General features: G+C 38.5%; 1 protein-coding gene across 1 annotated transcript in view; it reads left to right on the forward strand.

Annotated features, from left to right (window-relative positions):
• The window catches only part of FAM135A (family with sequence similarity 135, member A), a 147,112-nt gene that overhangs the window by 70,086 nt on the left and 54,531 nt on the right, over nucleotides 1-22,495 (forward strand). The window contains exons 10-13 of the mRNA XM_006899483.1: nucleotides 11,711-11,784; nucleotides 14,481-14,635; nucleotides 15,694-18,022; nucleotides 19,803-19,967. Coding sequence (XP_006899545.1) covers nucleotides 11,711-11,784; nucleotides 14,481-14,635; nucleotides 15,694-18,022; nucleotides 19,803-19,967 — 2,723 coding nt within the window. The remainder of the gene's footprint in view (nucleotides 1-11,710; nucleotides 11,785-14,480; nucleotides 14,636-15,693; nucleotides 18,023-19,802; nucleotides 19,968-22,495) is intronic.

The raw sequence follows: 22,495 nt of genomic DNA on the forward strand, positions 1-22,495 counted from the left end.
GCAAGGGGGGTGGGGGAAGGGGAGGAAAGCAAGGGAATAGGGGACAAGGAGCGCAGGGGTTGGACACTATCACCAAGAGGTGGGGACGGGGCTTGTGCGCTGCTGGGGGTTTATGCAGCAGCACCCTGTGTGTTAAGGGTCACACAGGTGTGGGCTGCAGGGGGGTCCCACAGTGTCCGGCAGTCTTCGCTCCTCTGGGGTCTCACAGTCTTTGCTCCTCTGAAGTTCCGCGGCAGGTGGCTGGCTGTTGCTCTTCCCGGGTCTCTTTCGGGTCCCTCTGGCGGCGTTCCCCGGTCTGGCGGCGGTGTTCCCTGGTCTGGCGGGCGGCGGCGTGCGTTCCCTCGCGTTCCCCCCGGCTGGCGGCGGCGTTCCCCCGGCTGGCGGCAGTATCCCCCGGTCTTGCGGGCAGCGGCGTGCGTTCCCGCCCCGGCGGGCGGCGGCGTGCGTTCCCCGGTCTGGTGGAGGAGGCGTTCCCCTGGCTGGTGGCCTCGCCCTCGCACTGCTATTTTCATTCTATCTTTTGTTCTGTTTTACTTCCATTTTAAATCTCTTTAAGTTTGGATTATTGTTTTTACTATTTTGTTTTTCCTATCTGTTGGTTCAGAGGGAGCTCTGGTTGTACAGGGTTGTGCTGTGAAATCAAAGGTGCATCATTTTAATCTACCTCTTGCTTCAAGGGAGAAAGATAGGCAGTCTCCTCACTCAAAATTCACTGGAGAGTCAGCTATGAGTCATTTCTGGACTCTGATAATGAGAGATACTGGTTCGAAATTTCTTAGTTTCAAGTTATGTAGTTTCTTCTGGTAGATGTATTTGTGGTTACATTTTGTCAGGATAGGGTTTTTTTTCTCTCTACTCTAAAAAAAATTTTTAATAACCCACTGGGAACCACAATGACATACCATTTTACCCCAGTAGCAGTAGCAAAGTTTAACAAGACAGAAAGCAATATGTTGGAGACAATGTGGAGAAGTGAGAACTCTCATACACTATTGGTGGATTGTAAGATGGTACAACCACTCTAGAAGGCAGAGTTGAACTTAGAAATATACCCCAAGGAAATTGAAACTGAGACACAAAAGGAGATATGTACACCAATCTTCATAGTGGCATTATTCACAATGGCAAGAACATGGAAACAGCTCAAATGTCCAACCACAATCAAAAGAATTCATAAATTGAGGCATGGTCACGCAGTGGAATACTATGCAGCACTCAGGAGCAATGATTTAAAAAAACTACTACGTAACTTGGGAGAAACTGGAAAGCATTTTGCTGAGTGAACTAACTGGTCTCATAAGAACAAATACTGCATAAGACCATTATTGTAAAAAATAGAAATATGACTAGTAAAATGTGGATGGAAGACACAGGAGGAAAGGATAGGAGTAGAGGGGTGAGGATAGCCCAGGGGTGGGTGAGGGGGGATCATGGGGTTGCACAGTTTGGTGGGTGGAGGGAAGGGATAAAGGCAATGGGAAAGATCTGTGAAGGATCTGAAAAGATGGAGTAATCATGGGTATAATTCAATAGAGATTCATTTTATAAAGCTTCATGAATGGGAATGATTATATGAAATCCAATGTGAAACTTAATGTAAATAAATTTTTATGAAAATCAATATAAAATAAAAAATTTTTTAAAAGAGAAAAATAACCCACTGGGATATCACCCTTACTCTCTGGTGTAGCCCTAAAGAGTCCTAAATTAATGTGGGGCACATCTTCTGTTAGACTTTCTGCCTAATCATGTCCTAAACATTGAACTGTGTCCTAGTTGTCTAGTGCTGCTACAACAGAAATACTTTAACTGTGTTACTTTAACAAACAGATATTTCTTTTCTGCTAGTTTAGGAGCCTGGAAGTCCAAATTTAGAGCAAAAGCTCTAGGGGAAGGTGTCCTTTCTCTGTTGACACTGAGGCAAGATCTTTGTTCCTTGACTCCTTGATTATCATGTGTTGTGGTATCTGTCTTCCTCGCCTCTGCTTGCCTGCCAGGCCCAGTTGGCTATTTTTAATATCTCAAAGGTAGTTGGTTTAAAACATAGGGTACTTGAAAAGATCAGCAAACAAAAAATGTTGGCATGGTTGTGGAGAATTAGAACCCTTGTTCACTGTTGGTGGGAGTATAAAATGGTGCAGCCACCATGGAAAGTTGTATGGCACTTTCTCAAAAAGTTGGAAATAGAAATACCATTTGATGCAGCAATTCTACTACTAGGAATAAACTAAAAGAAACCAAAGCTGCCACCCAAACACATATATGCACACCCATGTTTATTGCTTCATTGTTCACAATAGCAAAGAGATGGAAGCAACCCAAATGCCCATCAACAAACAGATGGATAGAAAAAACTGTTCTATTCACCTGATGGAATACTATGCAGCACTGAAAAACAAGAACTCATTAAATCTTACACAACATGGGGGACCCTTGAGGACATTATGCTGAGTGAAATTCCTCAGTCAAAAATGGACAACTACTGTATGATGCCACTATTATAAAACAAGACTGACGTGAGGGTTGGAAGAGGGGCTAAACAATGAACACTGCATTGGAACAAATGAAGAACTGCTTATAGACATTCTTTGTATAACAGCAGTCCAGAATAAGAAGTGCATGGCCAAATGGACTGAGGGAGGGAGGAAATGATGCAATACTGAATAATTTTCTTTAAAAAGTTAATAATGGGGGGTAGGGAGGAAAATGTACAGTGACTGAATGAAAAAATCCAACTTATCTCTAAACTTTAGTTAAAATCCATTTTTAAAAAAAATGTTTATTAGTAAAAATAAATAAAGACAACAATGTACACTGATGTGCTCTCTTAACATAACAAAGAACACTAATTCCCAAATGGAATTATAAACACTGGTACAGGAGTGAGGATTTACCACACATTTGAGAAAGGAGGGGAATACAATTCATTCTGTAATAATTTTTATTTCACTAACTCTGGTGGTCTAGTGGTAAAAACCTGCAATGCAATCCTGAAAGCATGGTTTGAATCTACCAGTGTCTATGCTGGAAAAGGATGGATAATCTCTTCCATGTGATTTACTGCCTCTGAAAATCTGCTGGAGGGCCAGCCATGAGTCAGTTCAGCCACAACCCACTGAGGAAGCATTGAAATGGACGTTCAGCTTTGTCAGCACAGATATATACCCTCAGGGCAAAAGTTTTCACTTTAAAATTATCACCATATTCCTCCTTTCTCTTATTTTTTTTTTTTTGCCTAGTAGTTCTTTGCCACTTCTTGATTTTTAATAAGGCTTTTAACACACACATTTTCACTTAGCCTTTTCGTTTTTAGCCAGGATAGTTTGGCCTAATACCTTTGCCAAACTTAGTCTCAGAAATGTGGGCCGACATATTTAAGTTCTTTTGTCCTTTTAGGTGCAGTTTGTTTGACCTAGAATGCCTTTGTCCTTTCATCCTTTCATCTAGTAAATTCTTTTCGTTTTTTAAGACTCTTTTCAGATCGCTGCTCGTATTCTTAGCAGAATCAAGTACTTTCAACTTTCATTTGGCTCTTGGAGGAGCATGTTGCAACATTTATTTATGGTTTAGTAATTCTGTTTGTTTTATAGAAGCCAACTGCCACATCTTTGTCTTACAGACCTCCACTAGGATGTGAGCTTTTTCATAGTTAATAACTTCGCCTTACTTATTGCTAGAGTCTAGCAAACCTCCTGACTCATTTTAGATGCCTGGTAAATTCTAATATAAATTATATAAGCTCTTAATAAGGGACTGCTGAGATAAAGCTCTATAAATTTATACTTTTTTTTATTTTATTTTTGTTATTTGTGTGTGTGTATACCGTCAAATCAGATTTGACTGGTACAGGAGGAGAAGATTCCTCCTTCTCCAGCAGAGAATCTGGTGGATTTGAACTGCACACCTCTGGGATTGCAGTGCAGCTTCTTGCCACTAGGCAAATTCATACTTTTTACTATAAAGATCCTATATACTGCCACATGCAGTGCCTTCTTGCGAGTTCACAGAAAATTTATCTCAGATACATCTTGATATTAACATGTATCAGTGTTTTTCTCTGTGAGCTTTGTACCTGTATAGGCCCAAGTAAAAAGGATTATAAAAAGGATAAAATAATTTCATGACCTTGTCCACAAAATATCTGACAGTATTAATCCTAAGTGAAATAAATCAGTCACAAAATGACACATACAGTATTTAAAAAGTTAAGAATAGGTTTGCACACTAAAAGAAAGATTCTTTGGTTGTCAGCAGGGCTAAGAGGCAGAAGAAGGGAAAATCACTAACTAGAAAAAAAAACCTCAAACTCATTGTCCCTAAGTCTGAACTGATTCATAGCTGACCATCCACTGGGTTTGTGAAACTATAAATTGCATGAGGTAAGATTGCCTGTCTTTTGAGGAGCTCCTCTGTTGGGTTCAAACCTCCAGAGTCATGACCTTTAAGTTGGTAGTACAACCTCTGCCGACTTGGCTGCCAGGGCTTCCCTTATTAGCTAGATACTACTAGACATATTTTAATGTAGTTTATGGGAAAGACAATACACAGTATGGGGAAGGTTAGAAAAATATGACTATGGCAGAGGAAGGCACTGGGGTGCATAAGTATAAAGGCAACTATGGTAAGTGCTGTAACATTTACCAGTCCTGTAATAACAGTAATAATCAATAATTTCTGAGCACATGCACTTGCAAATATGTTGCCAAATAAGTGAAGAAGTCATATAGGGCTATAGATATATATGTATGGTTGTGGATATTTCTGCATACACATTTGTATGTTTTGCTTTGTTTGTACTATAGGAAAACATATAGAAGCCACAGTTACAGAAACTATGTAGACACTGGAACTGAATTATGAAATTTAAAGAGTAAGAACTATACTGTTGGGGAACATCTAAGTCAACTGGTAAAACACAGTTAATAAATACAGTGCTCCACAACCTAGTCTTAATCTAGGAACTCTGCTGACCTGTCCACCTTGAGTGATCCTCCTCATATTTAACACAAGTGTAGCACTAAGTCCAGCATCAAAGTAACCCACAAGCTACACAGGTTCAGAGTATTGCATTGAAGACAATAGCAAAAAATAAGGCACCACTTTTCAGCAGGAAGTAGCTAAGAGAATACGCCATCCCCTTTTCCTTATGAATCAGGGTGAAGTCTCTCTCAGGGAGGAGTGATAGGGAATGGCAAAGGACACACTGACAAAGGAGATTAATCAGAACTGACTTTAACAAGCACTGTGGCAATTGGACAATTAAAACAGACATTCGGATGGCGGGGGAAGAAGAACAAACTGGGGAGGAGGGTAGAGAGAATGGTGAAGCAATGAAGGAATGAAAACCCCAAATCCCTGTAAATGTTCATTAAAACTAATAAAATTTAATAATTTAAAAAAAAAATAAATAAGGCACCAGCAACAGATGTGATACTGATTGATATGCTTCAGCTAACAGACGTAACTCTGGATGTGCTCACCAGTCAATGTCAGGAAATTTGAAGGACAGCTGCCTGGTCGACTGACTGGAAGAGATTCATATTTACTCCCATTCCCAAGAAAGGTGATCCAACACAATGTGGAAGTTATCGACCAATATCAGTAATATCACATGTAAGCAAAGTATTACTGAAGACCATTCAAAAATGACTGAAACAGTGGTACATTAACAGGAAACTTCCAGAAGTTTAAGCTGAGTTTCAAAGAGACCAGGGATATCATTGTTGATGGACCTTGGCTGAAAGCCAAGTTGTTTTCTCAACTATAGAAAGACATTTAACTGTGTGGATCACAACGAATTTTGGCTAACATTGAGTAGAATGGACATCCCAGAACACTTAATTGTGCTTTTGTGAAATCTGTACCTAGATAAAGAAGTTGTCCAAATGGAACAAGACATGGTTTAAAATTAGAAAGTGTGTGTCAGTGATGTATCCTTTCTCTATACTTCATTTTATGTTGAGCAAATAATTAGTGAAGTTGAGCTGTATGAAGAGGAATGTGATATTAGAATCAGAGAAAGACTCACCAGCAACCTGCTCTATGCAGATGAAACAACTTTGCTTGCTGAAAGTGAAGAGAACCTGAAGGGCTTGTTCTAGAAGATCAGAGACTATACCCTTCAATATGGATTGCATCTCAACATCAAGAAAACAGAGATTCTTACCACTGGGCCAATAAACAACATCATCAAAGATGGAGAAAGGATTGAAACTGTCAATTATTTCCTCTTGCTTAAATCCACAGTCAACACCTTTGATACCAGCTGTCAGAAGATGAGGAGACATATTGCTATGGGCCAGTCTCCTATCACAGACCTCTCCAAAATACTGAAGAGCAATAATGTTAGTTCGAAGACTAAGGTGTGCCTGATTTAGGCAGTGATCTCTTTTTACTTGCTATGCACATGAAGCTAGACAGTGAATAAGGATAACAGAAGAATTGATGCCTTTGAGTTGTCTTGGAGAAGAGCACTGAATATCCCATGGACTGCCAGAAGAATAGGTAGGGCTTGGGAAAAGTGCAGCCAACATGCTTCTTGCAGACAAGAATGGTAAAGTTTTGTCTCACATACTTTGAACATGTTGCTAGGAAATGCTGTTCCTTGGAACTAACCCATGCTTGGAAAAGTGGAAAGTCGTTGAAAGAGAGAAAGACTGCAATGAGGAGAATTGACACAATGACTACTGCAATGGGCTCAAGTGTATTAGAGATGATGAGGGTGGCATGGAACAGGATGGGATTCAAGTCTGTATTTCGTAGGGTCACTGTCAGTCATACTGTACTTGACAGCACCTAACAACAGTAACATTCTAGTCTGGTGAATAGCATGTAGTTAGTATCTTAAAAGCTTTTGAGCTGTCATCTAAAACATACCTAGTAAACTTAGCAAGGACCACATGGGGACAGCCATATCAGACCTTTACAAACTCTACAAAGAGGAACTTCCCCTGTTAACAATATCAACAATACAAAACCAGTTTCCATATGGTCAGACATCTCCCACACCCTCCTGCACCGCTTTCTATTCTTCCCATACCAAGCTTACTGGTTTGTTGCTGTTGTTATGTGCCGTCAGGTTGCTTGTGACTCATAGCAACCCTATGTACAACAGCCCTAAACTCTGCCCTATCCTGTGCCAATTGCACTGCCTCTGACACACCTATCCCGATTACCTCAGTCACTGAATCAGTCCACCTCATAGAGGGTCTTCCCCTCTTGCACCGTCCCTTTACCCTCCCAAGCATGAGGTCCCTCTCCAAGGACCTGTCCCTCCTTACAACTGTCCAAAGTATGTCAGATGAAGCCCCAGAATCCTTGCCTCCAAGGAGCAGCCCAGTTTAACCCTTTCCAGGATGAATCTTTGTTTTCTTGGCAGTCCATGATGCATTCAATACTCTTCTCCAGCACCACAGCTCAAAGGCATCAATTCTCCTTCTATCCTCATTGTCCAACTCTCTGATGCATAACAAGTGATTGCAAAGACCATAGCCTATATCAGACGCACCTTAGTCTCCAGAGTGACACCATTGCTCTTCAGTACCCTGGAGAGGTCCCTAACAGCAGACTTTGCCATGGCAATACATTTTTTTATTTCCTGGCTACTCATGCCAAGAGTGTTGACCATGGAGCCAAGCAGACTAAAGTTGTTAACAATCTCAATCTCTTCACCATCCATCCTGATGCTGCCAATTGTTCCAGTGGTGAGAATCTTTGTCTTCTTGACATTGAGCCTCAATCCATACTGAAGGCTGCAGTCCTTGACCCTCTGCAGCAAGCATTTCAGGTTCTTCTCCGTTTCAGCAAGCAGGGTTGTGTCATCTGCATAACACAGATTGTTGATAGATCTTCCACGAATCCTGCTGCCACACTTCTCATAGAGCCCAGCCTCTTGGATAATCTGTTCTGTGTACAGGTTGAAAAAATATGGAGATAGGACACATCCCTGGCGTACGCCTTTCCCAATTTTGAACCATGCAGTGTACCCTTGCTCTGTTCTGATGACTGCCTCTTGGTCCAGGTATAGGCTTCACATTAGCACGATCAAATGTTCTGTGATTCCCATTCTTCTCAGAGTCAGCCATAGTTTGTTATGATCCACACAGTCAGACACCTTTGCATAATCAATGAAACACAGATAGACATTCTTCTGGTATTCTCTGCTTTCAGCTAAGATCCATCTAACATCAGCTACAATATCCCTAGTACCACAACCCCTTCTAAACCCAGCCTGGACTTCTGGCAGTTCTCTGCCGATGTTACTGGTTTACTGGGTCCAAATTATGTTGAAATAGCTCACAGACCACACAAAACCATATTAGGGAAGTCAAAAGACTGTATGTAATTCAGGTTAGTAGCCGAATACATTCCAGTCAGGACACATGCTAACGTATGCACACAAGCACTTAAGCCTCACAACTTTAGGCCAGTCTTGTCAGGTATGACTCACTCCCCCACTCCTAGTTGTCCTGTTCCGTTGGTTAGCATTCACAGGATCTTCTCTGTCTTATGTCAGGTCTCTGGTTCTCTGCTGTGGCTTCTGTAGCTGCTGCTCCTATAGGCCCCAGTCTGGTTGGCACAGAAATTGTTGACTCTTGCATTGCATTCACTTGTTTCTTCTTTCTTTTCTGGTGAGGAAGATTTTCAAATTCTGCTGCTGGATCCGCTCTAATGACGAGACTATCCAAGCCCCTTGTGGATAAACTAACACTCTATTTGCATATTCCCACCCATCCATGTGGCAAAGTCAAACTCAATGGTTAGGAAAAGAATGTTGACCCCTAACAAAACAGCTATTGGTCTCCCTCCACCTGGAACAACAACAGAGAATGAAGACTCAAGGAACAATTAGTCCAGAGGACTAATGGTCCTCGTAAAGCAGTCTCCTTTAACCTTGTACCAGAAGAATTACATGGTGCACTACCAACCACTTTGATTAGGTCCTCGTTAGAATAGGGTAAATGTGGAAAATAAAATTCAAATAGAAGCAAGCCAAGCAAACAAATAAATACAGATGTACTGGTTTGAAAGAGACAAAAGCACACCCCTCCAAAACTATCAATTTATGACCCTTCTAATGTGAAACTGAATATCCTCCCACAGGCAAGCTTTCAGCCTTAAAAAAGAAATTAATAACACCTGTGAAGAAGGTACTCTTTAGAAAAAACAACTGCATGAGACTAAAATCAAAGATTTAAGAAGTCAGGGAAGGCTTTCTGCCACGGCAGCCATGGAAGTACCACCATGGCTGTGCGTTACTGCATGGCCACGGGCCTCAACAAGGACCACAAAGTAGTCAAGAACATGAGCGAGCCGAGGCACAGCACTGCCACAGGAGCCTCACCAAGCCCACCAAGTGCATGGCATGATCCAGGAGGTGTGTGACTTTGCACCCTAGAGCGTCACTTGATAGAGCTGCTCAAGGTCTCCAAAGACAAGCAGCCCCTTAGGTACATCAAGAAAAGGAAATCCTAGGATGACAGAAGTTAACAGGCTGATGGTGGGGTGAAGGAATAGGAAAAGATTCAGTGGGAACTTGAAAAAGACAGGGTAATAACAGGTGTAGATCAATAGTAATTCATTATATAAAATACAATATATATGAATGATTGCATAAACATGATGTAAATAAAATTCTCTATAAAACACAGTATACATGAATAAATCCCAGTATATACAAATTTTTGTATGCAAACCATCAAGAAAAAAACATTGTGTGCCTTATTACATTTATGTTAATTTAAATGTTACTGAATTTTTCATTTTGTTTATATTAAAGTTATTTGATTTTGTGCTTGTAAAAGGACTATAAGCATAAGACATTTGAAAAAAGGAAAAGGGTGTGGATGCACATATGTGCAGAGGAAGCAAAAAGAACCCAGCAATGTCCTGGTCGCCATTGAGGAAGGTGGCTGCCAAAAACTGAGTGCGCCCCACTATCCCCCAAAGCCCTCACCCATCTGATGTAATAAAATGTAATAAATAATAACAAAAAAAGAAGTAAGAAAAGGACAAGGCAACCAGACAAACTGAAACAGGGAACCTATAGAGGGAAAAGGGCAGGGCAGGGAGGCTGTGCACATATTCCAGCCAATGTCATGCTGTAGCTGTATATGAATTCTTGATTTTAAAGCTCATTTGAAAAAAAAAATGCTCATTTGAATTATTGATTGGAAAACCAGCTGAATGTAAACTTTCACATAATATGCAATGAAAAATTCTTCCCCCCATTTTTTTTTAATGCTCAGGAGTTTTAATTTTTTTTTTCTTCTAGTGAAATTTGGGGAATTTTTAAAAAGTTAAGTTACAAACACTAAAACAAACATACCAAGATAGTAATATCTATATCATATCCTAAGTTTGGATTTATAAATACTTTGGTTTTATGTCTTGGCCTTACAATTGAACAATATTGCCATCAGGTGGCAGTGATACATTAATTTTGAAAACACAAGATAGTTAATAGGCTTCCATGTTTCACATTGAGGAGCCTGTGTGACAAAAAGGGCCTTCTGTAGGTATACGGATGAAAGAAGAGACTTTCTGACAAGGAAGTATTATTAATACAGAAGGAAAAGAGATAAGTCGTTTGCAGTATACAATTTGGAGTCTCATCTCTGTGCCTAGGTTTCTTCATGTATTAAATGAGATCACTTTTTTCATTGTGATTTGAGGGAAAGCTTACAAAAGCAAATTGATTTTCTATTCAACCATTCATACACATTTTATGTTACAATATTAATTATAATACCCATAGTGTATCCCCACTCTTCTCACTTCCTTCCTGTGGTTTTCATTTCCATTCATCCTCCTACCCTTTCCTGTCTTCTGGGCTTCATCTGTGAGCAAGTGCTACTCGCTTTATAGTTGATAAAGAAATTAATGCCTCCCTGGTGATCTTGTTCCCTCCATAGGCCTATCTATCCTTGGCTGAAAGTTAAGTCGTAGGAGTGAACTTTGTTCCAGTTTTGAAGGATGATTCAAGGCCATAGTCTCAAGTGATCCACCATTCTCTACTGGACCAATATGCCTAGGGTTGTTTATATTTCAAATGTGTTCCACATTTTCTCCCACTCTATTCAGAATCTACTGTGATCTCTTTCAGAATAGTCAGCAGCAGTAACAGTTCTTATGGCCTCATTGTCTTGAAAATTTAGGTTCATATGGTCCATTAGTCCTCTGAACAATTTTTTTTAACAAATAATTTTTATACATCTTTGCCTTTCTTCTCTCTTCTTCGCTTTAGACAGAGTAAGACCAATGTTGTTGTCATTGTAGTTGTGTACCATAAATTCAAACTGACCTGTAGCTGACCTTCCAGAGGGTTTTCAGAGGCAGTTGATCATACAGGAGGAGATTGTCCATTTTTCTTCCATGGAGCAGCTGGTGGGTTCAAACCATAGGAGCGCAGCACATCTTCTTTCCACTAGGTCACTAGCACTCCCTTCTGGAGAGATTATAGCCCAAAAAAAACCCCTAAAAGTCATTCTCCTCATCCCATAGGTTCACTATGAGTCAGAAATGACTCCATCACACATTATAAGGGAAATGAGAGAAGGAAATGAATTCTAACAGAGAGATTATAGAAGGTATGATGAAGGGTTTCTTTTCCTGCTGTCATCCAGTGTCTGAACAACTATGATCCAATGTCTGAGCAACTATGCAATATCATTAATGTTTTGTCTTCATGTTTACTCTTTTTGGCTTTCAGGTACGCAGATTTTCCGAAGCTTTTTTTTGTTTTGAACATCCAAGAGATGCTGCTATTGCATACCAGGAACTTCAGTGAGTAGTATAAATCTAAAATTAAAATTTGTTTCCTTTTATATAAGATTTCTGTGTCACAATTTATCAGTGTCAGGATATTTTTCTATTCTGACAATAATTGTATAATAATATATTCATAATTATAATACTACTACTAATAATTATAGAATACAATAAATTGTGACTAATCTTGAGGAAAATGAAATCTCAGAACACTTAATCGTGCTTATACGAAACTGTACTTAGACCAAGAAGCAGTCCTCAGAACAGAGCAAGGAAACACTGCATGGTTCCAAATCAGGAAAGGAGTGTGTCAGGGATGCATCCTGTCCCCATATCTTTTCAATCAGTATGCAGAACAGATCACTGGGGAAGCAGGGCTTTATGAGAAGGAGTGTGGCATTAACAATGGAGGATGACTCATTAACCTACAGTATGCAGATGACATTTAACTTGCTTGCTTAAAGTGAAGAAGTCCTGAAGCACTTGTTGCAAAAGTTCAAGGACTGTAATTTTCAATATGGATTGAAGCTCAACATCAAGAAGACAAACATTCTCACCACTGGGCCAGTTGGCAACACCATGATAGATGGAGAAGAGATTGAGGTTGTTAGCAATTACAGCTTGCTCAGATCCATAATCATCACTCTTAACACCAGCAGTCAGGAAATCAAAAGACGAATTACATTGGAAAAATCTGCTGTCCTGGACCTCTCCAGAGTGCTGAAGAGCAATGATGGCAGTCTAGAGACTAAGGAGTGCCTAATCCAGGCCATGGTCTTCTGAATTACTTGTAATGCTTCAGAGAGTTTGACAATGACTAAGGATGACAGAAAAAGAACAGTTGCCTTTGAGTTGTGGTGCTGGAGAAGAGTCTTGAACATACCATGAAGTGCCAAGAAAATAAATAGGTCTGTCTCTATCTGTCTATCTGTCTGTCTGTCTGTCTGTCTGTCTGTCTGTCTTGGAGAGGATGAAACCAAGTCTCTCCTTGGAGGCTAGGATTTTGAAGCTCTTCCTCACATGGCCAGCCAGGAGAGATCGGTCCTTGGAAAAGGACATCATGCTTGGAAGGGGGAAGGATAGAGCAGGAGAGGAAGACTTCAGATGAGATGGATTGATACAGTGTCTGCGGGAGTGGGGATTGGTGTGTCAGGATTAGACTGGCTCAGGACAGGGAAGGGTCAGAGCTGCTGTACATCGCAAGTGACTCAATGGCACATAACAACAATAACATATTATGACATATAAACAACATGCTTCTGGAAACTCAATAAACTTTGATAAATGTCGACAGTTGTAGAGGGGGTTCAGGCCTTTTGTTCATAGGGTCACTTTGTGTCATGCTCAACTCAAAGGCAATCAACAACAACAAAGCCAGGATCATTTTAACTCAAATTCTGTTTAATTGACTTTGGTTTTATTTTCTGGATCAGTTCCTGAACGCCCTGTGCTGATGTGCACAATTATCAACATCCCATGGCTAATCTGCCATAACGTTGGAAGGTCTGCAGAGCCCTGGTTGGAGCTTTCCATGTGGCCATTTTGTTCTAACTTTAGTTTTGCAAACCAAGAGGTTTGCATTCATCATTCTATGTTACAAATACTTAAAAGTAGCTAGACACTCATTACTTTTTCTTATTCACATGTTTTGTAGTTAGAAAATCCAGAATAAATACTTGCCATTTTTCTTACTGGTTATATTTAAGCATAGTATTCTTTGGCTATAAAGAATATTTTTAAGGCATTGTACTAAGCAAAAGAAATCAGTTACAACAAAAGTAAATATGATTCTTTATGTGGAAAAAGAATCAGAACCATTTACTTGGAAGAGATTGGAGAAGTTGATGTGGAATAAGATTGACTTAGAAGACCTGAGAAAACACTCTTGGTAGATAAAGAAGTTCTATATCATGCCTTTATTTGTAAATCACATAACTAATAATGGTTTACTTTGATTCTTGTAAACTTTAAAAAAAAGCATCAAAAAGAACTATTTACAATATAATAGCAACGGTAGGTAAGTATTTAGAGAGTCTAATATATAAAATCAAAACATTGTTAGTTGTAAAGAAACAACATTGTTAGTTGTTGAAACTGCTTATACTGTAATTTTTATATTTATATATCTGAAATTTTGCATACTAAAGGGGGTTATGATTTTTATTTATGTTGGAAAATCATATGATTTGGTTATTTTACTGCTCTGTGTTAAATAGAACATGTCAATTGAACACCTTTTCTTCTGAACTGTTACTAAATAATCTGCAGACACTTGGGTTTTTTATATTTTTCTTGCATGCTATTCACAATGAATTAGGAAGTTTGAATTTTAAGCATAGATACTCCCTTTGAAATACATAAAAAGAATAGATCATTTTAAAAATAATTAAATTTTTATATGTAGCTAATTTATCTTGTTTATGTACTCATTCTAGGATCGAGGCACTTAAACTATTTTGAAAAGAGAAAAACGTTACTGACCAAAATTTTTCCTTTTTATGTTTTTATCTCCGATCAATCAGTAAACTCTTTGATAAGAATGGTGTGCTTTAAGGGAGGTTATAAGACTTACTGTAAATTAGTGGTAAGGGAGGTTATAAGGCTCACTGTAAATGAAGGGTAAGAGAGTAGTCTTAAAAATGGAATTATATGTAGTTTTCCTTATTATTACTGTCTGTTGTTTACTTTCTAACTTAAGTAATATTTTTCAGTGCTCAGAGTCATCTACAGATGTGCACCGCTATCAAAAATACTTCCTTCTGCAGTTCTCTTCCACCTCTGCCTATTGAATGTAGTGAATTAGATGGAGATCTCAATTCTTTACCTATAATCTTTGAAGATAGGTATTTAGATTCTGTTACTGAAGGTAAGTGTAATCTAGCTAAAATATATATGCTATATATCATGTTTAGTATATACTTTCTATGATACATAAAACTATTCCCTAATATAGAGCAGATTTTTTTTCCCTTCTAGTTTTTTTTTTTTTGAGGATACTGGGAAATTGTAGTCAGAAAAAGTGACCTTTTTTCCTCCCCTAAATTTTATCTATTTTTTGGTGAGAATATACAAAGCCAAAATAAATAAAATATTAATTTAACAGTTTCCACATGCACAATTTCATGACCTTGGTTGCATTCTTCAAGTTGTACAACCATTCTCACACTCTTTTTTCTGAATTGTTTGTTAACATACTGCCCTCTAAGTTTCCTATTTAATCTTTTGAGTTGCTGTTTGCAGTTTTATATATGTGTGTACACACATACATACACACACACATTTCTTTAAAAAGCATAATGTTCAAGGCTTTCTTTTTTTTTTTACTAGTTAAGCTAAATTTTTGTTCCGTTTTCCATGACTTGAAGGGATAATTATAGTGTTCAAGACAGAAGTTTCAGGAATTCATCTGCCCTCCATATCTTCAGAAAGTTTGAGTTCATGAGAATTTAAAATTATGTTCTGCATTTTCCCCTTTTGGTCAGGATTCTTCTATTGAATCTTTGATCAAAGTGTTCAGTAATAGTAGCTTAGCACTATCCATCTCTGCTGGTATCATGGTAGAGGACGTGGGTAATTACGGAGGCAATTAGCCACACATTCAGTATCCTCCTATTCCTGACTCCCCCTCCTCCTCTGTTGCTCCAGGTGAATAGAAACTAATTGTTGTGCCTTGGACGGCCACTTACAAGTTTGTAAGACCCCAGGTACTGCACAACGAAGTAGGAGATAGAATAGAAACACTAAATGTTTTTATTAAGGCAATTAATGTGCATGTCCCATGAAAGCATGACGTTAAACCTTCAAACCAAGGAACCAAATCCTATAAGGTGTTTGGTTGTATATAAGCAGAAAAACCCATAGTCTTAGTCATATGAGTTCTCACACCTTGTTTTAAACCTGAATCTTTTTTTCTTTGGATAAAAGACTTAGATGCACCCTGGATGGGATTTCAGAATCTTCAGAGATCAGAGTCCTATAGAATGGATAAATATGAGACTGAAGAAAGCTCTGTAGCTGGACTTTCTAGCCCAGAGTTGAAAGTCAGACCTGCTGGTGCCTCCAATATTTGGTACACAGAAAGCGAAAAACAGCTAACAAAGTCTCTAAAAGGAAAGAATGAAGAATCAAATAAATCCAAAGTTAAGGTTACTAAACTCATGAAAACGATGAAACCTGAAAACACAAAAAAATTAATAAAACAGAACTCTAAGGATTCTGTGGTTTTGGTAGGCTACAAATGTTTGAAAAGTACAGCAGCAAATGATTTCTCTATGTGCTTTGAAGGCAATTCTTCACATAGTCAGAAAGAAGGTCTGGAGCCCACAATTTGTAGATATAAATTTGACCCAAAGACCTACATCAGACAGACAAGTCGAAAGGAAGCTAGCTATTTGCCAAGTAACACAGAGGCAACTGAACAAAAGTCTGCAGATAATGAAAATTTGCAGCCAAACCAATTTGATCCATTGAACTCTGGCAGCCTAAAACTTTGTGCAAATTTGTCCGTTACAGGTAAACTTGGTATCTCCCAAGATGGTAGTGAAAATACACAAGTGGAACACAGTGTGGCCTCCAGAAGTTCATCAGACGATTGCCATGATCATCAGACAACCCCTGCTTCGGGAGTTAAAACAATTGACGTGCAGCCTACTAACAGAGATCCTCTTGGGGGAGAGAAAGTGACTGTTAAACTTTGGACAGATTCACGGCAAGATGAAATGTTTGTGGATAACTCTCAGCTTCCCATCATTGAATCCTTAGAATCGAATGGTAAATCTATAGAAATAACACTTGACAAGGAAACTTTACATGAAGCAACGAGTTGTTTTATTGGAGACTCATTAGCTAAGTTAAGAAGTAATCCACCTGCTCTTTCTACAAAAGAATATCATGTTATAGTAAGTGGAGATACAATTAAGTTACCAGATAGTAATGTCACATATGCTTCCTCTAGGTTTTCAGATTCAGGTGTTGAAAGCGAACCAAGTTCTTTTGCAACACATCCAAATCCTGAAACTGTGCAAGGACAGAGTCCTTATAATAATGAAAGATTATTTCCTCAGTTTTTGATGAAACCTGATTATAATGTAAAATTTTCATTAGGAAGTCATTGTACTGAGAGTACAAGTGCTTTAAGTGAAATACAGTCATCACTGACATCCATAAACTCTCTACCTTCTGATGATGAACTGTCACCTGATGAAAATTCTAAGAAATCTGTGGTACCTGAATGCCTTCGAAGTGATAGTAAAACTGTATTAAATCTGGGAACAATTGACTTGCCAAGATGTGATGATAGTAAAAAGTCAAGTATTATTTTGCAACAGCAAAGTGTTGTGTTTTCAGAGCATTTGGACAATGAAACCATAACAATCCATTCCTTAAATACAAGTGCTAAAGATGCTTTACAAATTTTTTCAGATGAAGATACTTCCAGGGATAAGAAAAGTAGTAGTGGCTCCAAACCTAACTTGGACAATATGTATAAAGACTTTCAGAGTCCCAGTGAATCTCCTAACTCTGCAAGGACAGCAATTACATTAAATTCAACACTCATTTGTTTTGGAGCTCCTTGTGTCGTTTCAGGGTCCGTTTCTGCTAATGCAGAAATCAGTGAAGACATTAGTATTAAAAGAGTAAATGGTGATGCACTAAATTTTAAACAAATAGACTCAGAAGGCTCTCTAGTTGAAAGTGAAAGTCATCTGGGTATAGATGACCCCTTTTCAACCAGTACTGATATGGTAAAGGAAGGGCTGGTGGAAGATTACTTTGGTTCTCAAAGCAGTACAGATATTTCTGACACATGTGCTATTAGTTATTGCAATTCCTTTCGCTCTCTGAAGGAAACGCTTGAAAATGAAATTAGTGATCTTCAACAGGAGCAGAGTAAAGAGGTTGAGGAGGAAGACCAGGACCAACAAATGGTTCAAAATGGTTATCATGAAGAAACAGACTATTCCGCTTTGAATGAAACAGTACACTGTACAAAAAGAGACACACTAGTAGAAGAAAAACTTATAAAATCTGAAAAATTGCACAGTGACTATCTGAGGGATGGTATAAACATGCCTACTGTCTGTACTTCTGGTTGTTTGTCCTTCCCGTCTGCACCACGAGAGTCTCCTAGTAGCGTCAAATCCTCTTCCAAAAGTAAATTTGATGCCATTACAAAACAGCCAAGCAGCACTTCTTACAACTGTACTTCATCATTTTCCTGGTATGAAAATTCACCAAAACCTCAAATACAAGCGTAAGTAATGGAGCAAAAATATGTGCTACTGAAAAAAACCTGTATGTTATTATTAACATGTATCGTTTTCATCATCATAACTAGTGCTAAAGAGATTCATGTTTCTTTGATTCTCCGATTTCTAGAATACAAAAAGTACTTTTTTGAGAGTATATTCTTTGCAGACAGCCTATAGTTCTCAAAGAGTTGTCTTGTTTTGTAGCCGAAATTAAAACCACACCTGGGTCAATTCTGACTCTCTGGGACTCCTCCATAGGACAAGTAGAACTGTTCAAACCTCTAATCTTTGAGTTAGCAACTGAGCTCTGAACTACCAGAGCTCCTCTTATATAGAGTAGGCAATGTCAATTAGATAATTGAGCTTAAATGTCATTTCCCTCCATTATTAACCTATTTATCTCATATTAGCACTAGAAAAAGCCAAATTTTGTAAGGACACCTAGACTATAAGGACAATATTAAACAGTAAATGTGGAAAATTATTTTGGCTCTCAAAGCAGTACAAAACTTACTGGAATCTAAACTTCCCAGACTAAAGATTACCTCATAAAAGCCAGGAATTTCCAGAACTGAGGTTTCATGTGTTCATAAAATATCTAAAAAAAAGCCAAACAAACCAACAACAACTGGGGAATAAAGAGTACTAAACATGACACAGACTCTTGAATGTTCCAATCCCCAGATTATTGCAGTCTGTTATGCATGAAATTAAGGTTCATAGTACCAAAGCTGTTGAAACTGGTGAGGCGTTAATCGCCCGGTAAAAAGTGTAAGTTGAGGAAGTTGATGATTATCCCACCTCTGGGTACCTTAAAATGTTTCTGGATTGTGAAGGAAACTTGGTCTGTATGCCCTCACATAGTATACTCTGCTCAGTTCAGTGTTCATTGACATTTTCAAGTTTTACTTTTATCAGTCCAAATTGATAGGTTAAACAATAATTTTTTGTATGTGCACTCCTCAGGTTGAATAGATTTGTCACACATTCCAAGTGAGTAATGCCACTAATTATACCTAGTCGCATCTCCTTCCACATTCTGCCTATTCTGAATGGTATTTTAAAGAAAATTACAAATATCATGATCTACACAATCTCTCGGTGTTAACAGTTACCAGGCTTGGTTGGGTTGCCACCTGAAGATGGAAAGTGTAAGTCTCCTCAGAGGTGTCTCCAAAGAAAGGCCTGACAATCTACTTCCAAGGAAGTCAGCCAGGAAGTGCTCTAAGGAGCACACTTCTATGCTAACACAGGTTTTCCATGAGTTAGCAATGCACTGACCACAAACTGGTTTTCACTAAATACTGTTGTAACCATTCTCATTGCTAAATTTTGTAGATAGCTCCTTTACTCCTATTTATATAAGATTTTAATAGAGCAGAGAGAATAGATCAGATTATAGGATAATCATCAGGTGGTTCTTTTTCTAATGTTGCTCTCAACTTTTTTGTTGTGCACATACTGTAAAATTTTATAGAAGGTGTAAAACCATTTGTAATGTTAGTTGAGCTCAGGTTTAAAGGGTGTTATTTATTTGATCAGATAGCATACTGAAAAATAGTAAAGAAAATTAATGCTGCTAAAAGATAAGAAATTTCTTTTGAAAATACCAGAACTTAAATGTCTGTTTGTTGGGTGATTTCACATATTTTTATGATTTTTAAAACCAAATGTTGCTGAGTTTCCTCTACATTGTCTAAATTCAATGCAGTATCTTTTTAGTTGTAAAATTTGTGTATGATGCTTGGTAAGGAGTATTTTCTATAATTTTTTTCACTTCAGTTTCCTTCAGGCAAAAGAAGAACTGAAACAACTTAAACTCCCAGGTTTCATGTACAGTGATGTTCCTCTTTTGGCATCCTCAGTACCTTACTTTAGCATGGAAGAAGAAGATAGTTCTGAAGAGGGAGTACATCTTATTGTCTGTGTGCATGGTTTAGATGGTATGTGATATCCCTTGATGTTATAACAAACTCATTGTTTCTTTTGGTACTAGGTCTAAATTGCTTTTTAAATAGACTTTCTTTGGAATTGGCATCCATATGCCATTATTTTCTTTCTTTTCCTTCTAGTTGTCTTCTCATTACTGGTCTTATCAAACATTACCTCATGAAAATCAGTGTGTTTCACTTGGATAATTCCTAGTTCTCTTTTAGCTTGCTATGAAATAAAGGTTCACAAATTATTACTACTTTCTGAAATTTGTCAGTGTTAATCAACTTTTTCTGGTACAGTGATTCTGTGTATTCCATCCATCTTCTTTTGATGCTTTCTGAATCATTCAACATATTGCCCATAGCATCCTTCAGTATTATGACACGTGGCTCAAATTTGTTTTTCTGCCCTCTCAGCTTGAAAAAATGCAGAGTATATTCTTCCCTTTTTATTCTCCAATTCCACCTTTCTGCACAGTTCATAATAATACTTTACTTTGTCCTCCCAAGCTGCTCTTTGAAATCTTCTGTTCGGCTCTTTTACTTCCACATGTTTTCCTTTTGTTTTGGCTTCTCGATGCTCCAGCGCAATCTTTAGAATCCATTCTAAAAACTTGAAGCTCTTGTTGCAGAAGTTCAAGAAATGCTGCCTTCAGTATGGGTTGCATCTTATAAAGAAAACAAATATTCTTACTACCTGACTAATAGACAGCATCATGTTAGATTGATAGGAGATTGAAACTGTCAACAGCTTCATCTTTCTTGGATCCACAATTAACACTATTTGTGCCAATAGTTAGGAAATAAAAAGACACATTGCATTGGGGAAATCTGCTATTAGGGACCTCTCCAAATTATTGAGGAGTAATGATATCAGTTTGAGAACTAAGGTGCATCTGATTCAGACCATAGTCTTTCCAGTCACTTCCTATGCATTGGAGAGCTGGATAATGAATAAGGATGACAGAAGAAGAATTGACACCTTTGAGTTCTGGTGTTGGAGAAGAGCGCTGAACATCCCATGGATAGCCAAGAGAATGAACAGATTTGTCTTGGAGAGAGTAAAGACAGAGTGCTTTTGAAGTCAAGAACCATGAGGCTTCTCCTCACTTACTTTGGGCATGTTACTAGGAGTGGCTATTCCTTGGAGAAGGATATGACACTGGGAAGGGCGGAGGGTCGGCGAAGGAGAGAAAGACCCCTAACCAGGTGGATTGACACGTTGACTGCTACGGTGGGCTCTTGTGTGTCAGGAACTGTGAGATGGCACAAGATAGAACCAGATTCATGTCTTTTGTTCATAGGATCGCTATGAGTCATACTCAACTCGATAGCACCTAACCACAACAACTTTTGCCATTATAAAAATAAAACTATAAATACCTCTTGCCATCAAGTGATCCCAAATCTTAGAACATCATAGGCCAGACTAGAACTGCCTTGTAGGATTTTCAAGGTCCTAAATTGTTACCAATATAAACCTATATATTTTTTTACTCTGAGCAAATGAAGAGTTCAAACCACTGACCTTTTCTGTTAGCAGTCAAGTACATAACCATTACATCATTTTTACTTGCTGTCAAGTTGGAAGTGACTCATAACTGACCCTAAATTACACTGTAGATTGTCCATCAAGAGGTATCTTCTTTGATTAAGCAGCACAACTCCATATGGTCTGCACCTTCTTTATTCACCAGTCAACTAAAAACTTATTGCTGTCAAGACTGACTCATAGTTAATGTTCCAACTGGTTTTCAGAGGCTGTAAATCACGTATGTGGTTTTCCATCTTTCTCTTTTTGGAGCAGCTGGTGTATTTGAACTGCTGCCTTTGGATTGGCAGCACAACTCCTTACCCACTAAGCCACGAGATCTACCTCTTACAGTCATTTTGTTGTTGTTATGTACCATCAAGTTGGAACCGACTTATAGCTGATCCAGTGGATTTTCAGAGACAGCAAATTACACAGGAAGAAATTGCCCCTTTTTCTTCCATGGAGAAGCTAGTGGATTTGAACTACATGCCTTACAGTTGGTAGTGCAACCCCTTATCACTATACCACCAATTACAATTACACCATTTAGTTAGAAAGCATCAATGTAACCAAATCTGGGTTGGAGGAGCATGTGAAAATCTTTTGAAAAACATTTTTCTAGCTAATAGAAATCAACTTTGACATAAAAACTGAGAACTCTATTTTAAAATGCACTGTTTGTGGTGCAACCACTGTGGAAGGTGGTATGGTGCTTTCTCTAAAAGTTGCAAATAGAGATACCATTTGACCCAGCAATTCTGCTACTGGGAATATACCCCAAAGACACCATAACTGGCATCCAAGCAGAAATATGCACACCCATGTTTATTGCATCTTTGTTCACAGTAGCAAGGAGTTTGGAACAACCTAAGTGCCCATCAGCAAACGCATGGATAGAGAAGCTGTGGTATATTCACACAATGGAATACTATGCTGCCTTGAAAAACAAGGAACTCATGCAATATTATTCAAAGTGGGTGACCCTGGAGGACATTATGCTGAGTGAA

The sequence above is a fragment of the Elephantulus edwardii genome, unplaced genomic scaffold, assembly GCF_000299155.1.
Source record: "Elephantulus edwardii isolate Elephantulus edwardi_28Jun2011 unplaced genomic scaffold, EleEdw1.0 scaffold00258, whole genome shotgun sequence".
Classification (NCBI taxonomy): domain Eukaryota; kingdom Metazoa; phylum Chordata; class Mammalia; order Macroscelidea; family Macroscelididae; genus Elephantulus; species Elephantulus edwardii.